The sequence below is a fragment of the Dioscorea cayenensis genome, chromosome 12, assembly GCF_009730915.1.
Source record: "Dioscorea cayenensis subsp. rotundata cultivar TDr96_F1 chromosome 12, TDr96_F1_v2_PseudoChromosome.rev07_lg8_w22 25.fasta, whole genome shotgun sequence".
NCBI classification, from domain to species: domain Eukaryota; kingdom Viridiplantae; phylum Streptophyta; class Magnoliopsida; order Dioscoreales; family Dioscoreaceae; genus Dioscorea; species Dioscorea cayenensis.
In genome coordinates this window covers 3,553,755-3,573,203 of record NC_052482.1, presented here as the reverse complement: position 1 = coordinate 3,573,203, position 19,449 = coordinate 3,553,755, and the positions used below count along the sequence as shown (strand labels likewise).

General features: G+C 34.9%; 2 protein-coding genes across 3 annotated transcripts; one reads left to right on the top strand and one right to left on the bottom strand.

Moving 5' to 3' along the window:
• Positions 1-1,202: 1,202 nt before the first annotated feature.
• On the top strand, positions 1,203-4,016 carry LOC120273523 (systemin receptor SR160-like). Its single transcript, XM_039280152.1, has 2 exons — positions 1,203-2,929; positions 3,590-4,016. Exons 1-2 carry the CDS (start codon positions 1,716-1,718, stop codon positions 3,591-3,593), a joined length of 1,218 nt encoding a protein of 405 aa, XP_039136086.1. The 5' UTR covers positions 1,203-1,715; the 3' UTR covers positions 3,594-4,016.
• Positions 4,017-6,995: 2,979 nt separating this feature from the next.
• On the bottom strand, positions 6,996-17,874 carry LOC120273689 (LEC14B homolog). 2 transcript variants are annotated; one of them, XM_039280376.1, is made up of 10 exons: positions 17,704-17,874; positions 16,293-16,708; positions 16,072-16,191; positions 14,084-14,161; positions 13,592-13,768; positions 10,297-10,374; positions 9,795-9,970; positions 7,776-7,931; positions 7,608-7,668; positions 6,996-7,445 (listed from the first exon to the last, which is right to left on the bottom strand). In XM_039280376.1, the coding sequence occupies exons 1-10, from the start codon at positions 17,846-17,848 to the stop codon at positions 7,233-7,235; spliced, it is 1,620 nt and encodes a 539-aa protein (XP_039136310.1). In that variant the 5' UTR covers positions 17,849-17,874; the 3' UTR covers positions 6,996-7,232. The 2 variants fall into 2 exon arrangements, with proteins under 2 accessions (XP_039136310.1, XP_039136311.1); XM_039280377.1 differs by having other exon boundaries at positions 16,293-16,715; positions 17,704-17,789.
• Between the last annotated feature and the right edge of the window lie 1,575 nt (positions 17,875-19,449).

The following is a 19,449-nucleotide window of genomic DNA, read 5'->3' as shown; positions in this document are numbered from 1 at the left end:
ATCCCTAATTCCCTCATAGTTAAAATTCAACCTAATTCTCAACTCATCATTAGGTCACAACAACCATTCTTTATCTAATCTACCCAGCAATAAAACTTCATAATCTTAGGTCCTACACAAAAACAAAATTCAAATTCACTAAATCCTTCAGATTAAAAAATTCAGCATAATCCTCAATTCATCTTAGATCACAACATTCATTCTTTTTCTTATCTTTCCACAATAACATTTCATATATAAGATCCTAAACAGAAACTCAACCCAAATCCCACAAATTTTCAGATTTAAAACAAAGCCTTAGTCACAACTCCTTCGTCCCAGAGCCATAATTCTAAATAATTTTTTTTTTTTAACGACAATCAGAGATTCAGAATGGCCAGAAACACAAAAAAGAAAGATCAACATAAACAAATGAACGATTGAAGAACATGGCTAAACTCACCGATCAATGACTCCACAAGCTCCTATTGATTGCCTCAATCAGCACGACGACGAAGGACAACACACAGAGACAGAGAGAGACAGAGAGAGAGAGAGAGAGAGAGGGAGAGAAACCCTAGAAAAATGATGAAAACGCTGAGGGGTGAGTAGCCGTTGCACCAGAATTCAAGAAATGTATGACGTGGAGGTTCCAGAACGTCGGATCCTTCTTTGAGATTCGACCTACAAATGATTATCAACCTGCCACGTGAATCTCACGTGAGAGAGAAATAAATGTACCGTTGGCTGATATAATAATAATTAAAAAAAAAAAGAAAACATTAAAAAAGAACAAAAGATGAAAACGACAAACAAGACTCCTGTGAATACGAAGTGTTAATAGAACCGTGAACCGACAGCTGTAAGTCGCCCTTTCACTTCACGTGCTGACGTGTCACGTGTTACCCGCCACCCGTACCCAGGTGACCGCCCATTCATCCCAAACCTCAGGCTCGGATAACCGTTTCCCACCTCCACTAAATCTAACATTATGCAATTATACCCCTCAATCTTTTTTAAATCAAATGCCTGTCTAACTTTCTTGATTTCCAATATTAAATACCTATTATATTAATTTTTAAAACTAATAAACGGTAGATATCTAATAATTTCGATGCAATAAGATTAATTATTATCTTGCTAATTTGTAACTCTAAATAATTCATGAAAAACCCAAGGTCCTAAATGCAAAATCCAAAACAAGAGTAAAAAAAGGAAACCATGAATGGTCTCTCCCCGTGCAACCCAAAAGCAAGCGAGCATATGAATCAAGTGACGCCGAAAGAGATAGAGATACAGATATGTGATAGAGCTATCAACACCAGCAAATAGAAAGAAAGTGTTGTTGTACCACACATCATTAAGCCAAGAAGAAGAAGAAGAAGAAGACAGACAGACAGACAGACAACCTCATCCTCTTTCTCCCCTTCCTCTTACAAAAACCCAAGCAGAAGAAGAGCAGTTCATCACCTTCCCTCCAAAATCAACTCAACAAGAAGAAGAACAAGAGTATTTTATACCCTACCTACAACAACATTCATCCTCTTCCCTTAATTTCTCCTGCAAAAAATCAACAAGTATTTATCTCCCACTTCCTTCCTCCTGCAAAAAACCAGTCCAGAAGAAAACAACAAGCAAAGTAGAAGACAAAAAAAAGAAAAGAAAAACTTCCCTCTTGCAAAGCAAAAGCAAAGCATTAGGTATTAGGAAGGAAGAAAGAAAAACTATAAAGAAACATGAATATGCACAAGCCTTTGTTGTTGTTGTGGTTGATATCCATGATGATTGGAGCAATAATAATAACAACAACAACAACAGTTGCTGCAATGTTAAACCCAATAGACTTTCTTGCTCTACAAGAAATCCACTCTTCTTTAGAAGACACACCAGGGTCCAACTTCCTCCTCGCCTGGGACTTCTCCTCCGACCCCTGCTCTTTCCCCGGCGTGCTCTGCAGCCCTACCACCAACCGCGTCGTCTCCCTCTCCCTCGGCGATCCCCGCGCCGGCGCCCCCGGTCTCACCGGCAAGCTCCACCCCTCCCTCTCCCTCCTCTCCGAACTCACCGACCTCTCCCTCGTCCCCGGCCGAGTCTACGGCCCTATCCCTCCCTCCCTTTCCCTTCTCCGCCGTCTCCGCTTCCTCGCCCTCTCCGAGAACTTCCTCTCCGGCCCAATCCCTCAATCCCTCTCTTCCCTTCCTTCCCTCCAAACCCTAGATCTCAGCTTCAATCTCCTCTCCGGCTCTATCCCTCCTCCTCCACCTTCTCTCTCCTCTCTCATCCTCTCCCACAACCGCCTCTCCGGCACGATTCCCTCCGCCATCGGTGGCAACCCTCGCCTTCTCCGCCTCGACCTCAAGCACAACCATCTCACCGGTGAGATCCCTCCTCTCCCTCAATCCCTCCGTTATTTAGCCCTCTCTTCTAATAATCTCTCCGGCGAGGTCCGCAATGTGCTTCCGCGGCTCCGGATGATTAACTACCTCGATCTCAGCTCTAACCAACTCTCCGGCGAGATCCCCGGTGAGATCTTCGGGTTTGATTCGTTGTCCGTGTTGCTTCTCCAGAGGAATAGGTTTTCCGGGGAGGTCAGGCCGGAGGGGAGAGTGGGGATTGGGAGGGTGGATTTGAGCTATAATCGGCTCACCGGAGTGGTGCCGGAGGAGCTGGCGACGGTGGAGAGCTTGTACTTGAATAGCAATAGGTTCACCGGCGCCGTTCCGATGAGATTTGTGGAGAGATTGATGGGGGGATCATCAGGGTTGCAGGTGTTGTATTTGCAGCACAACTTCTTGACGGGGATTGAGATCTCGCCGGCGGCGAAGATTCCTGGATCGGCAGCGGTTTGTTTGAGGTATAACTGTATGGTTCCGCCGGCGGTGGAGTCGTGCCCGGGGAACGCCGGAGAGCCGAGGTCGAGGTCGCCGGAGCAGTGCCCGGAATGGAGAGGGTGAGTTCTTTCTTTCTATAAATTTTGCCGTTTTGATAAAAATAAAAAAATTAAAAAAAAATTTGAGGAATATCACAATTTATCTATTTTTTTATTATTTATTTATTTATTTATTTATTTATTAGAGAGGGTGAGTTCTTTCTTCCTATAAATTTTGCCGTTTTGATAAAAAAAATTTAAAAAATTGAGGAATATCACAATTTATCTTTATTTTTATTTTATTTGTTTATTTATTTATTTAGTACTGATGTATTGATTTTTATATAACGGATATGTTATTTGATTTATATAAACCAGGGGAGATGAGTTCTATAAAAAGATTTTTAAATATGTGGCTTTTCAGGGACTTGGATAAAAAAAGATAGAGGAATAAATAATTTTCACTATTTTTTAATTAAAATTTTTTGAGGTGGGGGGATGGGTTTTATTTTTTTATGTATGTTTTTTTTTTTGTGGTAGTTTTTTTATTGGGTGTGTTATTATTATTATTATTATTATTATTATTATTATTATTATTATTATTTTGAGAAAATTTGATTATTTTGTCCGAGAAAGTGTTTTTATTTAAGTTATTATATTAAATGTGTGTGTGTATACTATATATATATATATATATATATGAAAAAAAGAATATTCATGTGATAAAATGATGGCTTGCAGGTAAATTTGGGGTTATCAGGGAGTTGAATGCAAAAAGAAGCAAAGCAAGAAATACAATATATAATCTTCGTTATGGTGGGTATTGATTAATTTACGTTATTGTTTTATTATTTTTTCGTATTTTTTTATTGGTTACTTATATGTGTTGTTATTTAGTTGGTTTATAAACTTAAAGGGAGGGAAAAGAAGGGGGTGTTGTATTAATTAATTTAATTATTTTTGTATTTGTTTAAAATTTGTAAGATATATGGATGTTAGGAAATACTCTTTGTTTTATTATATGATTTAGAAAATGGGTATTAGTGAAAATGAAGAAACAAAGAAAAGGAGTATATATTTTTTTTAAAATTTTTGTTATTTGTTATTTATTTGTCAATAATTGGCGGTTCGGTGGACATGATGCTGTATTGATTTATTAGTTTGTATTGTTTGTACAATAAGATATTTGTTATTAAATGTGTTACATTTAAATACCGGATTAAATGCTTTTTTTTTTTCTTGTACTTGTTGGATTTTGTCTTGTACTTTTAACATGTAATACTATTTACCTTTTTTTATTAATTTTTTTAAATTATGAAAAAATAAATAAATATTCTTAAAAAAAAATTAAAATTCCTTTAAAATGGTAGGGAATAATTTTCTAATTTACTAGTTTGTTAAAACTTGATCGTCAAGGTACAGATTTAATTTTAATGTCTTTTTTTTTTTGGGATAAAGGTGATAAATGTCACAAATGGATAAATTTTTTTTATAATGTAATTTTAGGAGAGAGAAAACACGGTTTATTTTTTTAACAAATACATCACAATCAACAAACAATATTGATGAAAGTATTAAACAGTATTATGTGAGTAAAGTTTTGAACCATTAACTTGAGTTACTATTGAAATACAGTGATTTCTCAAACTCTTATCTTTCTTTTCTTTTTTTTCTTTTTTTTAATTTCTTTATCTACATATGCTTCAAAATCACAGCCAAAATAATTGAAATTTTTTTATTATAATTGACAATGAAAATATTTTGCAGCTGTTTCAAAGTATGAAGTTTTGTAGAAAGCAAGTATAAACCTTTAGTTGCCTTTTTTTAAAAAAAATTTTGTCATTATAAATAAATAAAAATTATTTTAAATTTTTTGTCCCAATTAAAATAAAATCCCTAGATCCATTTTGCTCTTATCTTCAACATTCATACTGATTAGGACATTGTTTAAAAATTAAGCGCAACTGAAACCAAAATACCAGATTTGTCAGCAAAATTCACACTTACTCCCAACAAAAACAAAAGTTGCACCATCTTCTTTTTTTCATGCTTCAATATATATATATATGGGTTTAAGTCATACATATGCAGATGATTGTTTACGAAGGATTTTTATTTACAACCATTAAATGATGATTCAACAGCTATAAGCATTCACAAATAATATTTGTGAGTTTAAGTTATTTGCGTACATATACAGATGATTGTTCATAAAAGATGTTTATTTACAGCCATTAAATGATGATTCAACAGCCGTAAACATTCACAAATGATGTTTATGGGTTTAAGTTATTTGCGTGCATATGCAGATGATTGTTCACGAATGATGTTTATTTACAGCCATTAAATGATGATTCAACAGCTGTGAGCATTCACAAATGATGTTTATTTATAGCCGTTGGATGATAATTCAATGATTATTGTTTATCTAGCTGTTATTATCCAATAGTTATTGTGGGTGTTTTTAGATTTCAAATATTGGGACATAAATAAACAAAAGTTGCACCATCTTCTTTCTTTCATGTTTCAATATATATATATATATATATATGGGTTTAAGTCATCTGTGTACATATGCAGATGATTGTTTACGAAGGATTTTTATTTACAGCCATTAAATGATGATTCAACAGTTGTAAACATTCACAAATAATGTTTGTGGGTTTAAGTTATTTGCGTACATATACAGATGATTGTTCATAAAAGATGTTTATTTACAGCCATTAAATGATGATTCAACAGCTGTAAACATTCACAAATGATGTTTGTGGGTTTAAGTTATTTACGTACATATGCAGATGATTGTTCACGAAGGATGTTTATTTACAACCATTAAATGATGATTCAATAGATGTGAGCATTCACAAATGATGTTTATTTATAGCCGTTGGATGATAATTCAATGATTATTGTTTATATAGCTGTTATTATCCAATAGTTATTGTGGGTGTTTTAAGATTTCAAATATTGGGACATGTCTGGATAGTGAGTCCTCTATTAATTTGCTGATGTACCAACTTATGCCACATCAGCATTAAATAAATCAGTATTTAAAGAAGTTGAGATGATGTGGCAACTAATGGCATTGACAGATGGACTGCTACATTACTAGTATCATCCACATAAAAGTAAACACATCAATGTGATTAATAAAAATTTTAGAAATAGACAAGGAAAAAAAACACAACCCATTCTACATTATGCATCATGCTATTGACATGGACCAAAATGAAAAGCAAAAAAACACACAAGTCATAATCATTGTATGGACCATATTAAAAATACAAAGTACACAAATACAATCCTTCATAATGGATTGAGGAGAAAATTAAATACCAACTCGAAAAGATGGTTGTTAACATTTATGTATATTATGAAATTTTCTCTATTTTATTTTATTTATTAGTTTTTGGAAAACGAGGAATTCATCTGATTTAAGTAAAAGTGGTTTTTTAAGTCTTATAATTTTTCGTTTCATTATTAGTTATTAGTCTATTAATTTGTCTTGTAAGTGATATTATTTGTTATAAAATATGTAATGTTTTATGTATCCTATGAAATTCATTGATTTTGTTTTTTTTTCATTTCTTGAATTTGTTGGTGTTTCAAAACAAAGATTATTTACCATTCAGATTCTCGAAAGAGACATATTTTTCCATATATTTTGTTTAAATTGTTTTTTTAAATCATCATTAAATAGAATACATACAAAATTTAAACTATTTCAAATATGTATATACATATACATATACGATAATATGTTTTTTCCCGATATTTATAAAGCGGATGTAAAGAATAAAAAGTATAAGAGAGGGAAAAAAAATAGAGAAGAGTGCAAACGAGAGAATGGACAACAAAACTAAAAAACAGTAGTAACAAAAAGTTAGTATTCATAACACTCTTTACTGTACTGTGTATAGTATTGTACAGAGCAATGTTAAAAATTACTGTTAATATGAATGGATGATTTGCAGCCGTTGGATTCAAATCGAATCCAACGGCTAAGTGATGGACATTCATAGAAAACTGATACTCTACAAATATATATCAAAAGCACCCTTCTTTCACAAGTGAAATCAAATTACATTGATTGAATCCTTTTGGATGCACACAGAAAACCAAAAACTTCTCCAAAAAAATCAAGAAATTTAACAGCCCACAACATTTTTTTTTAATAATTAATTATTTATATAAACATATAAAGTCTGTACCTCTCCCACATCTTCCCTTCTATATTACACAAATCACATGAACTATTTACAAACTTGAGTTGCACTTTAACCATTTATTTCCTACATCTCAAAGCACAACAAAAGCCTAATGTTCATCGAAAGTTCGGTATTTAGAAGTCACTCACACAATCATAAATACAGGTTAAACAATTTTACAGAAATATATGGTTGAACATACTGTCTTCAGAAACTATCCTACTGTTTTTCTTCACTAAAGAAGGATCAGCAACACTACTTGAAAATTCCCATCTAGCAACCAGTCCATCCCATGAAGAACTGCCGAGAGTCGGGTAGTACGGATGCCAACTGCAGTCTCTTACAGTAAGATAATGGTTATCCAATTTCGACACCAGTTCACCGGTTACCTGAACCATTTGCAAAGCAAAAAATGTTGCGGTCATCGACTTGGTTAATTTACCTCGTACTGAAATTACGGTCATGAAGTAATTGTGTGAATTGATGTGTTTCAATTTATGGTTTTTTTTTAAGAAGTGCACAGAGAAACATGGAGGTTAAAAAGCACGCACCACGTCATATATGTAAACACAGTTGTCGCTAGATCCTGTGTAGATGTACCTCTGACCAGTACTGAAAGAAGTGAAGAATATATGAGTAACATATTTTTGTTCAGATTCATTGTTTTACTAACGAATATATGAATATATATATATAGTTTATTTACAAGTTAAAATTACCTATAAGCAGGTGAGAAGTAGCACCGAATGAGAGTGCGCAAGACTGAATGGCCTTGGTACGTAGCCAATGATTGGTCAGATGGATGCCTCAAATGTTTTGCATGAGCTGGGTATTCCATCCATCGATAATCCCAACTAGAAAGCCTAGGTCCAGAACTGCATAAATGAATCAGAAAACCTTATTAAGAGCAAACATAAAGTCCTACAGAGAATGGTATAGTAATGTAGTACGTGCGGACTAGAATATATAAACTTGGGTATTTAGGTTATGTCTGCCTGGATAATATGTTTGGTTTGTATATAAGACTAAGCACTCTTTCTACAGAAGGATTGAAGAGATTTACATCTTGATATCTTTCAACAAAAACATAAATCTTATTTGATTGTAATAGTGATACAGCCTTGTGTCATGCACTAAATTTTAAATTGAAGTAAAAATAGGAGGATATATGTTTCATTATTGGAACATTTACCAGGTACCACAATATTATGTCCTTATTCAGTTGCTGACAAATTCAAATATCACTCAGCTCCTGCTATATACTATGTTAATGTCTAATGTATAAATATAAATGTTCACAAATTCACAAGAATAATAGCTGCTGTAAGAAGAGCATTTGATAAGCATTTAATTCTTAGAAATCATACATCCATGGATACAAACCTTCAAAAACTTTCTTCTTGTTAATGAATATTATGAGGAGAGAAAGACAAGCATGAACCCTAGTTGAAATAATATAATATAACGGGCCAGGATCTGGTTGGATATGGTGCGGGGCTACGACATCAGCCAAAGTTTGCAATGCTGAAGGAAACTAAACTTTCATCACTGATTTGTTTTGTATTTGGAACCAGCATCCTCTTATTTCCTCCTCCATTCAATTGGTAATGAAGAGGTGTCTTGCAGCCTTGATGCTCAGCTCTATTCTGCTGCACTTTTCCAGCCAGATAGTGAATGATCACTCAGCAATGATTCCACCAACTGGGAATTTAAGTACCTATTCCTTACAGGAATCGGACCCTAGGTCTCTTAGAAAACTTAGATTCTTTTTTTTTTTTTATGTCATCTTTCTTAGTAGGCAGAGAGAGCATCGTCTCAAGGAGCATAATCTGTGAAGTTTGCATGACAGCATAGGTAGAGGTTCCTATCAATGAATCAGTTGGACAGAGGGAGTGCTTTTCTTTATGATACATAGGTTAATGACTCACAGACAACAGAACTGCCCGATGTAATTCAGAAGCTTCCATATGTGGATGGGCTGTAAGCATTTTAGTAGTCACACTTGGCTAATATTTTTAACCTTTTTTCATTTCCCAGAGTGAGTTGCAAGCAAGAAGAGGCTCTAGAAAGGCACATGGAATGGAACTATAATGAGTCAGAATTTCAGAATCCTTTGGATGCCAAAAATATTTCTTTTTTTTTTTTTAAACCTCCATGTGTTTTATGATTATACCCCAAAATTGATCTGCAGCTCCTATAAATCAAAACCATGGATCATAAGGACTTCTTCCAGGTCTATTGCCTTCAGCTAACTTCCCTAATATGAAACTGGTAAGAATGCAGAAAATATGGATTTGAATATATAAGCCACGATTTCTCATCTTATCAGTTTTAGCTTTTGAGTGAATCAAGTCCAGATAATATGTATGATTTGCATCTAACATGGTATGAGAGAATGGTTTGTTTGCCATTTTTGCACCATTAACTAATAGTCCCATAATGGTTAAATTACAAAATGGATTTGAATATATAAGTCTAGGTTTCCTATCCTATCGGCTTGAGCTTTTGGGTTAAATCAAACTTAGATAATATGTTTGATGTGCATCTAACAAAAGCATGTCATAGGATCTTCTCGTTTGGTTCGATAGAGTAAATATAAATCCAGGCCTTAGAACAAAAGAAAGCTTAGCAGTCATAATAGCTGTTCCGTTGAAGGGTGATTATATCTAACTTGCTAGTGAAGGGTGGTCATAATTCTTAAATAAATACTTGAGCTATAAAAAGAAATAAAAGCGTACCAATCTGCCTTGGAGGACATTCTTCTAATGTCCCAAAGTTTGATGCCTTGATCTTTACCATTCGAAATGAAATAACGACCATCACCACGGCTATCAATAAAAGTAATACCTTGTAAATGACCTGTCAAAACTCCTGCTGCCTGCTCTCTAGTATTGAAACACCGTCTGTCCCATACCTAAAGAGCAAAAACACATTATGTTTATTCATTTTTAAAGTCAGTCGGTCAGCTAACTAGGGAGATTTCACACATGTAATTAAAAGTTAGGGAGTAAAGTTGGATATTAATAAGCTAAAATAGAGATAGTCTATAGTTTACAAGTAGACAAAGCGCATGTAATTCCATTAGAAAATAATGGGAAAAGCACTGATCATAAAAATCCATTTCTGTTTTTGAAGTCAGAATACCAATCTAAAATTTTTAAGAAAAGCCATGTCATGTTTGCTCAACATTGTTGATGAAGAAAATAATGGACAAAATAGATAATCAAGTGGCAATTTTACCTTGCATAAATGATCATCACTTCCAGAATATATGATATGGCCACTTTCATCAGCAAAGGTCACCGTGTTCACATCAGACTGTAAAAGGAAAAGAAGGCATTGGAAAATCATCAATCCCGTCAATGTAATAAAATCATGTGTGGTTTCAACAATCAGCAAACATATCTGCTTATATATTTAATAGATTAAATAAGTCCACACTAAAGAACCATATTCATATATGAGAAAGATAGCATGAAATTGAAATATGTATGGTAGTAGTACTAGTACTTGGATATTTGTTTAATCACTTGGTAGTCTATGAGTCCAAACCCTTAAAGGTGTACATATTTTGTATTTGGCTTCAATGTTAAGCAAGAAAGCATCCACTGTTAAGTAAATGAAACAAATAGTAGGTTTTAATGTTCCATCAAGTCAAAATTTCTCATTGACAATGCTCATCCTTTACAGCCCATATAACCTGATATTCTAATAATTGATACATAACTAGGGTATTGAAATTTGCATGTTCTATCATGTCAAATGAAGCAACATATTGAAGCATTCCAGCATCATGTATTTAGCTTGGATATACTAATCAAACAGGCTAAATTCTGCTATATAATGTGATTTTTATCAACAAAATCTCATACCATGTAATTTCCTAATCACTGAATTCACATGTGATCGGTGGCATCCATGTTCAACAAAGCATTATTGCATTAACAATTATGACTGTGAAACAAGGGACCAAATATCAATGCAACTCTAGTAAGTAGATGACTCATACTCCAGGAAGCTCATCATCTTGTGAATTGGGCATGGAAACTTATTTCCAAGTTATCCAATGGCAAAAGGAACTCACATGTGTTAATTCCAAGGCATATATTGTCTGCAAGTTCTTAACTGACAAAACCAACTAATAATAGAAAGAAATGCATGCCATAAAAGGTTGTGTTATGAAAAGTCGTACGCTAATTTTCTTGAGGAGCCATTTTAAACTGAGTGGCCCACCATCTACTTTGCCAGTAATTATTCACTTCTATTTATCTAGATATTTGTAGAAGTGCTAGTGTTTGACTGTCTAATGGTTAATGCATCTTCTGCGGTTTGTTGAGAACAATGTTTTTTTTTAATTGTTTCATAATTAATGCTGCATTGTAATGAGGAACCCACCTGCATGGTGGCACAGCCTTGCAGGATAGTTGTAGCGGGGCTTTTCGACGTCCGCCGTTGGCGTGGCATGACCGGGTCGCTTGGCCTAAACGATGGTCGAGGGCGAGCATCGGTAGCACAGATTGTACAGTCGGATACCACACTCAGTCATTAGCGGGTATGACATCCCGCGCAACTTAACCTAAAGCGTGACCGGTGTCCGTGGCGCGTCGACAGGGCCGCGCGCAATGACCTAGCGGGGCGTGATGGTATCGGCAGTTCTAGGCCGGGAAAGGCCAAAAATATTTTAAGGCATTGGCCTAGAAAATATATCCATGACTTAGGTGGGTCACAGATCAGTTACCGAGAGGCATGGCACAGCAGGGCCGGGTCGCTCTGGGTAAAGCGGACTGACACGAGCAGTATGGTTGCGGCTGACGCGAGCATGGCGCGGGTCGCAGGGCATGGCACCAGACAGACCGGTCGGGTTGGCAGGCTGGCAGGGCGTGGTGTCTTGGCTAAGGTCGGTCCGGCTTGCGCAGGGCACATGGCAAGGTCGCGAACAGGGCAAGGCGTCTCGGCATGGCACGGCGTGGCTAGGTAACGCGCGCGGTACCGCCGGTGATGACGCCATGCTGCTGACTCGGGCTGACGTCCAGGCATGGCAGAAGATGTGGCCGACCATACCCAAGAATGGTTAAGTCTTGAGGTTTTTTGCCTATAAAAGGGGGCAACGAGAGCCTTTGGAAGGCAAGTGAGAATTGTGGCCTTAGGTGAGGTCGTAAACTTTTCCACTTCAAGAAAGTTACTTTTTCTCTTTTCATACTTGGTGTCCTGCTTCTTTGTCTCTTTCTTGACCGGATTCTAGGGCTATTTGGGGAGAAGGCTAGGTTGGTGCGAACGAGCGTAGCCATTCGCCACACGGTGCCGATCTAGGCAGATCAGCCCCGTGACAATAGTGATCATGGACTCACACGAGGCAAGATTAAGGTAAGAATAATGAATCTTAAACCATGATAGCTACAAGAATTTCATTAACAGAAGTTCTAAGCCAAATGGGATGGTGCATGGTAATAAAAGTTAAGTGAACTCAATGCTTTTCAGAATGCCGAGAACTTCGTTGAAACCTTTATTAGAATGGTGGACCCTTGGGTTTGGGGATATGCCAATTGAAATCTAGATGAACATGAAGACAAGGGAAATGCCAAAAATTCATAGAAGTTTATTCAGTTTTTGTATCACAAAAGGAACTACTCATTCCATTTCTCCAACGTATGGAAGTTTAAAGATAATTATCAAGAAAAGTAGACACTGCAATGAAATATTTTATGTGCCCTTTAATGTGCACCAGGAATTTGCGATAAGGTGGGGACAGCAGATCTAACATAATTAGATGAAACACAAAGTACACATCTGATCTAATGGTCTACCTTCTTCTTTACTCTATAGAATGGAAAAGCAAACTTACACTAACGCATGTACTCCTAGCAGAACATTATGAAGCTGTCAAAATTAATCTAAAAGCCACACTTCTATCCAATTTTTTAAATTACCGGGTTGTAAGAAAATTTTTATGGGAGGATAAAATTCTATGTAAATACATAAATCCCAATAAAGTAGTATCCTTTTTTGACATAAAATAGTATCATAGAAGAAAAGACATTCTCACTATAGCATGCCAAATAATTTAGATGCTGTTATTAGCAAATTTAAGTTTTACACTGCAGTAGGGCAAAAGTCAGTCTTTTAATCATCCTTGTCAACTCATCCCTTCAATTAATGTTCCAAAAGTGTTAAATAAGTTTGAGGCCATCAAATTTTAGAGGCCATGAAATGGTGCACCTAGCTGTCAGTTTTCCTAAGAAAGGGCACCCTGATCATCTTCAATTTGCAAGCTCGCAAACTACTAGTCAAATGCTAAATAACATGGCAAACAACAGTTAGTCATGTGTCACATGCTAAATTTCCAAAATAGTTACAGAGGGCATCTGTACCCACAAAGTAGAACCAAAAATAACATTTGTAAAGCCAAGTAGCCTCAATTTGTCCTTACTAATAAGTAATAACAAAATTAGTAATCAGACAATGAGGCATAGCATTAAGTGAACATAAATAGATAGCATACACCCATATAAAATTAAGGGCTAAGGGAATACCATACCGAATGAGCTGGAATACGTAAAGTCAACTTATTTTCTTCAAGGTCATAAACATATATTGAGTCATCACTGCTTCCAGCAACAAGCTCACGACCATCAGTTGAAAACTTCACAGAAAATATTCCAAAAGAGTAAGCCCCATCATCATGACATGACATGTCCAATCCGTCATGAATATCCTGCAAGGAAAAATGAGCATTTCTTTTTTACCATAATCACAAAAGTGAAACACATCAAAAACATTTCTACAAGAAGAACAACTAGATTTGATTGAAAGCTTCTCAACCATTACTTTTGATGTTTTTAAACAAGCAGCATTTACAATAGTAGACAATATGACTGCAGTTAGCTTAATTTAAAAAGAAGGCAACATAATTTTATCAAGCAGTAAAATGCTAATAGAAAATGACATAAAAGCACAAATATAAACACCATCTAAAATCCCTGAATTAAGTCCCTTTATTATAAAATATGATCAACAGCATGGTGCATACATTAATGTTCGCATATGACTCTGTTGATTCACTTCCAACATTGACAATGTGAATGATAGGTGACATGCTAGAATAAACCTGCAATAGGAAAAAGGGAAATTTCTGAGAAATAGTTTAACAAATAAGCAGAGTATATTGAGTTCAAGTATGTTAGCCTAACAAAATAAAAAAAATCAACAAAGCATAAAGGTCCACACTTGACAGACAATAAACTCTCATAGCATATATTGGCTCTGTCAAAATCCAATTCATGGAGCAAAATGATCATGCAGTTCAACCTATCAATTCTTCTTGAGTACAGTTTTGCTAGTTATATAACCAACAAGTCATCAATTAAATAATTAACATGTTGATTGGCTAAGACAACTTTTATCAGGGCAAAGCTACAATAATTTGGTTAGTATGAGCTGAACCTGATGAAACTAAAACATGAAATCATAAGCTAATCATTCAAGCTAGTATCCTACTCCCATTCAAGGAAGCAATCCTTCCAAGTGTAAATTCGGCAGTAATTAACCAAAATTGGCTCCACAAGTGACGAATTTCTAGTGAATATAACAAAGTATGTCTAGTTTTACTCAATCAAAAAAGCTCCCCCATTTATTCTACTTTCACTTGCTATATAGACTAGTAATACTAAATTGCTAAATTACTTTTAATGGGGGTTTTGCATTTCTATTTATTAGACATTATTTCAATAATCTAGTCTCAGCTTATTCATTCATGTAGTGAGGTTCAAAATCTAGGAAATCTTCGGATAGGAGGTGGAGAACCATCTGAAGGCAGATAACTTTGGCTAAGAAGCAGTGGCAAACCAAATGTGTAACTAAGGTTGGGGGAGCAAGCTAGGCATGAGTGAGATATGGAGAGGGAATTGCTTATGGGCAGGTCCAAGTTGGAAAAATAAATATGAAAAATAGTTTTAGTTGATTTAACATGTAAATGAGAACTCAAGCTTATTTCTTTCATAGTACAAAACAAGTCCAAGACTTCATAAAAATAAGTTTCATAGCTTTATAAGTATTTTCAATAAACAAATTTTCAACATTAGAATAGTCCTAGTTATAATTTTTCTAAAACAATCCTACATCCATTTTTAAAAGAGTTATTAAATTTTTACTCTTCCCTGTATTAGTAAAATGTAATTGGAACTAAGGCACTTTTAGAACTTAGAATTCCTTCAGAGTCTATTAAAATAATTTCTACATTTAACAGTTTTTTTAGAAGTTTAAAAATCCATTTAATGACAAAAAATAAAAGTATTTAAACACATTATCATATCTAAATAACATTTCAAAATATGCAATATATTTTTTGAAATCATTTGTAGATGGTGTTTGTTTGGGTATTTTATTCAAGTATATTCTCAAATTCTTTACAATGTTTTTTCCGCTCAAAATTTCAAAAAATTCAACAAAGAAGACTTTGATGACCTTTTCTTTTAATTATAGAAGTCAATTGATTGCAATAGAATTTTCATTCATGTTTTACAAAATAATTCGAGAACATTTAAGAATGTAAAAATTTAGAAAAATTTAAAGATACGACATAAGTTATTTATTGAATAATTAATGTTTTGTATGAAGCCAGCATATGTAGTTTAATACAACTGAGAAATATTAAGTATATATCCTCATCCCAAACTTTAATGGTAGCTACTTCTATCTTTGTCTGTAACTTGTAAAAAAATTTTGCTACATCTTACACCTAATTTCCTATGGTTTTGTGTGTGTGTGTGTGTATGTGTGTGGATAATATGGGCCTATTTGCATGAAATCCTAACAAGAGCCAATCAAGTTAACTCAATACCAAAATTTTCTTACATGATAATTTCTAATGAGACCTTCCAAATATTTCTTTTCAATGATATCCAGTTCAGTTTTATTGAAAAGATGTAGAACTCAATGTTGAAGGCTAGAAAGTTGGAAAGGCACATGATGGAGAGTTCAATCTTTAGAATACTTTAGTAACAGCAAATAAAGTCTTACAAGATAACGTTGATCAGGAGAAAGAGATGTGTCAGTGATTGTCCATCGCAAGCTTTTGGCAAGAATATTTTTCCGTACTTTCCATCCATTTTCAACATCATATATTTTGATATGACTTCCCTACATGAAATTCAAATGAAAAAAAAAATAGTATATCCTTATTCAAAATTCAACAAAAGGTTGATTCATCATGGCATGCAAAGTTGAAAAGCACAAAAAACCTGAAATCCAGCAACAAAAAGTGAACCATCTGCTGAAAATTGAGAAACATATGCTCTTGAATCCATTCTGTCCACATGCCAAGGGCCATTGACAGGCAAATAGCGACCAAGAACATGCGAGCAATCAGCTGAAGAGAACTTCCCCCTCCCAGAATAATTAACTTCCCTTCCCAACAACATCTTGACTGTTGAAACGGGAGCACTTCGTGGACCATGTGTGGATTTACGAAGTGCTTCACTGGGCTCTGACCTGAGCTTAGTCAGATGAAAAATCTCATGATCACTATTAGCAAGTTCACCGTTCTTTTGATTTAAAACAGCTTCACCGCTGGATTCCCCACCATCACACTCATCCACATGAAATTTCAGCTTACGCATAGCATAAGCCATAATTTGTTCAACAATCGGCATCGATTCTGCAACCTTACACCCAACAATGCATATATATCAGAATCACATAACAAAGTGTGCATTCCAGGAAAAAACCGTAAAGGAGCAATTTGAATTGCCAATTAGCATCATCAAAAACAACATTTAAAGAATGCAAAAGATCATCAACTTCTGATCACTTTCAAGTGTCATCATGCACAACTTTAAACATGGGCAATTCAGAAGCAATAGATTTAAAACATAATGATGCTAGCATTCTCATAAAAAGAACAAGATAAGAAAAAAATCAGGGAAAGCATTCTAATTATCTTCATCAAGACAGAACACAAGAAATTTAAATAAAAAAAAAAGGACAGAGTACATCAAAATATAACACGCACATAAACATACATTTCAGGAGAGCACCTTGTGTTGCCAAACAACATCAATATAGCTAACACCCAAGTGATTATTCCAGTCAAAATTATTCTCATCGAGATGAAGAACACATTCAATGACAAGAAAAACCATTCTATTAAAAAAAATAGCTTTCATCAAGACAGATATCTAGCACTTAAATATAAACATATACCACCATGCTAATACAACATATACATACACACACACACACACATAAAGCAAACAAGCCGCTGCTGCTGCCAAACAACATCAAAAGATCCCAATTTATGCGATTTCTCAAATTGAAATCATTCACTTTCAGAAGGACAGGAAGAGGAACACACTCAATCAAAACATTCCATCTAAAATACTTTTCATCAAGACAAAGGTCAAGCATTTATATATGTACATATTACATCAAACCCAAAGAAAACATACATACACACAAATCAAGCAAGCATTTTTTTATTGCCAAATAACATCAAAACAGCTCACTTTAACTGATTTCTCCGATCAAAATCGTTCACATGAAGAAGAACAGGAAGACCAACACATTCAATGAAAAAATGAAACCAAAACCTCGAAATTAAGGAAAAATTGGAGAAATTGAAAGGAAACATGGAAACCGGGATTGAGAACACACCTATTGGGACGATAACTGAGCTCCGATGAAGGTTTGGATCCAAGGTTGGAGCTCCGGGAGCGATGAAAGTGAGGGTTTTGAAGGCGATGAGAGCAAGAAAGCGGCGGGGAGCTCTCCAAGACTCTGGCATCCAACTTCCAATCATTGTTTGACACGTGTAATTCTGACACGTGGCTGTCCTCAGCTCGGATAGTGTGGTTGGAATATTGTTTATAATTTAAATAATAAAAAATGGGGTAGGTTGGGATTTTTCTGCTATTTTTAATTGTATTTTGAAATATTTGTTATGATATATTTATATATTTAAATAGTTTTAATTTGGAGAGTTGGAATAATTGTTGCATTTAATTTTAAATTTATGTGAAATTTATGACTTTTCTACTTAGTTTTAGACATTATTTTTTGTATGATCTAAGTAAGAGGTTATTATTCAAATGAGTATTTATGTAATTTTTAATGGTTGTTCATTGTTTTTTTTTTTAATTTTTCATTATTATGAAAATACAATAAGCATGTGTGAGGACGTGCACAAGCGTGGAATAAGTTCAATAAGTATGTGTACACTCCCCTTATATAGACTTTGGGATCAATTTCTTGTTCTCAAAACAAACACCCTACCTCAAGGGACCATGTACCAATAGATTAAGAGGCTAGTGGCATTTTTTTTTAATTTAAATAAGCTAGATAGTGGCTATTTTATAAAAGGTTAAAATAAAATATAAGGTTTAATGAATACAAATACAAATATAACTAAAGAAGCATGGGTATGTCTCCTTTGAGTTGCAAATTTATCAGCCACCTTATCCCAACCCCGCGGAATGATTTCAACCATGTGGCATGTATTATCCTCTATCAAATGTTTGAAAGAAGTCAAGTTGTAAGTGATTCTCCATGTGTTGCCATTGCACTAGTCATTAAAGATTTGGTGTTCAATACAGCTAGTGAAAGCATGATCTATTTGTTAATGTTTACTCAGATAACAGGCTGGCCATGTAGGTTGCTAAATGGACTGATGAGTGGTTATCTGGTACTATGCATGAACAAGTCAACTAGTCCATGAGTAGTTTGTCTAGTTATATATGTGCATGTGGGTTGCTAAATGGACTGATGAGTGGTTAACACCTTTTGTATGTTGTTTACTCTATAAATTAAAGAATGTATTGAAATGTCATCCTCCTTTTGATCTAAAAAGAGTCTCAAACAAACATCTCCTCTACACTTCATTTGCACCCTCTCTGTGATAACTTCTCCTTTAACCATACTCTCACCCACTTACACTTATATCAGTATTAGAGATTGTTGAAATCATAGCTGAAAGCAATAGCTCCACTCCAGTGAGTGTACCTCTCTTCAAAGGAGACAACTTCAATTTATGGAGCCTAAAAATGAAGACCATGTTTCGGTCCAAGGGACTTTGGAACATTGTGGAGAAAGGATTAATAAAGAAGGAGAAGAGGAGGTGGTAGAGCAGAAAGGGCAAGCAGAAGCCAGTGCATTGTATCTTCTACAGCAAAGCCTGGATAAGAGAATACTCATTTGAATCGTTGATGCCTTGACAGCCAAAAAAGATTGGGAAACATTAAAGATAGAGTACCAAGGAAGCACGAAAATCCTCTCAATGAAGCTTTACTATCTTAGACAAGAAATGGAAACAATGAAAATGAAGAATGGAGAAAGGTTCAAGACTTTATAACTAGGGTCTTGGACGTAGTCTATCAGATAAGAATGTTGGGCAATTCTATAATG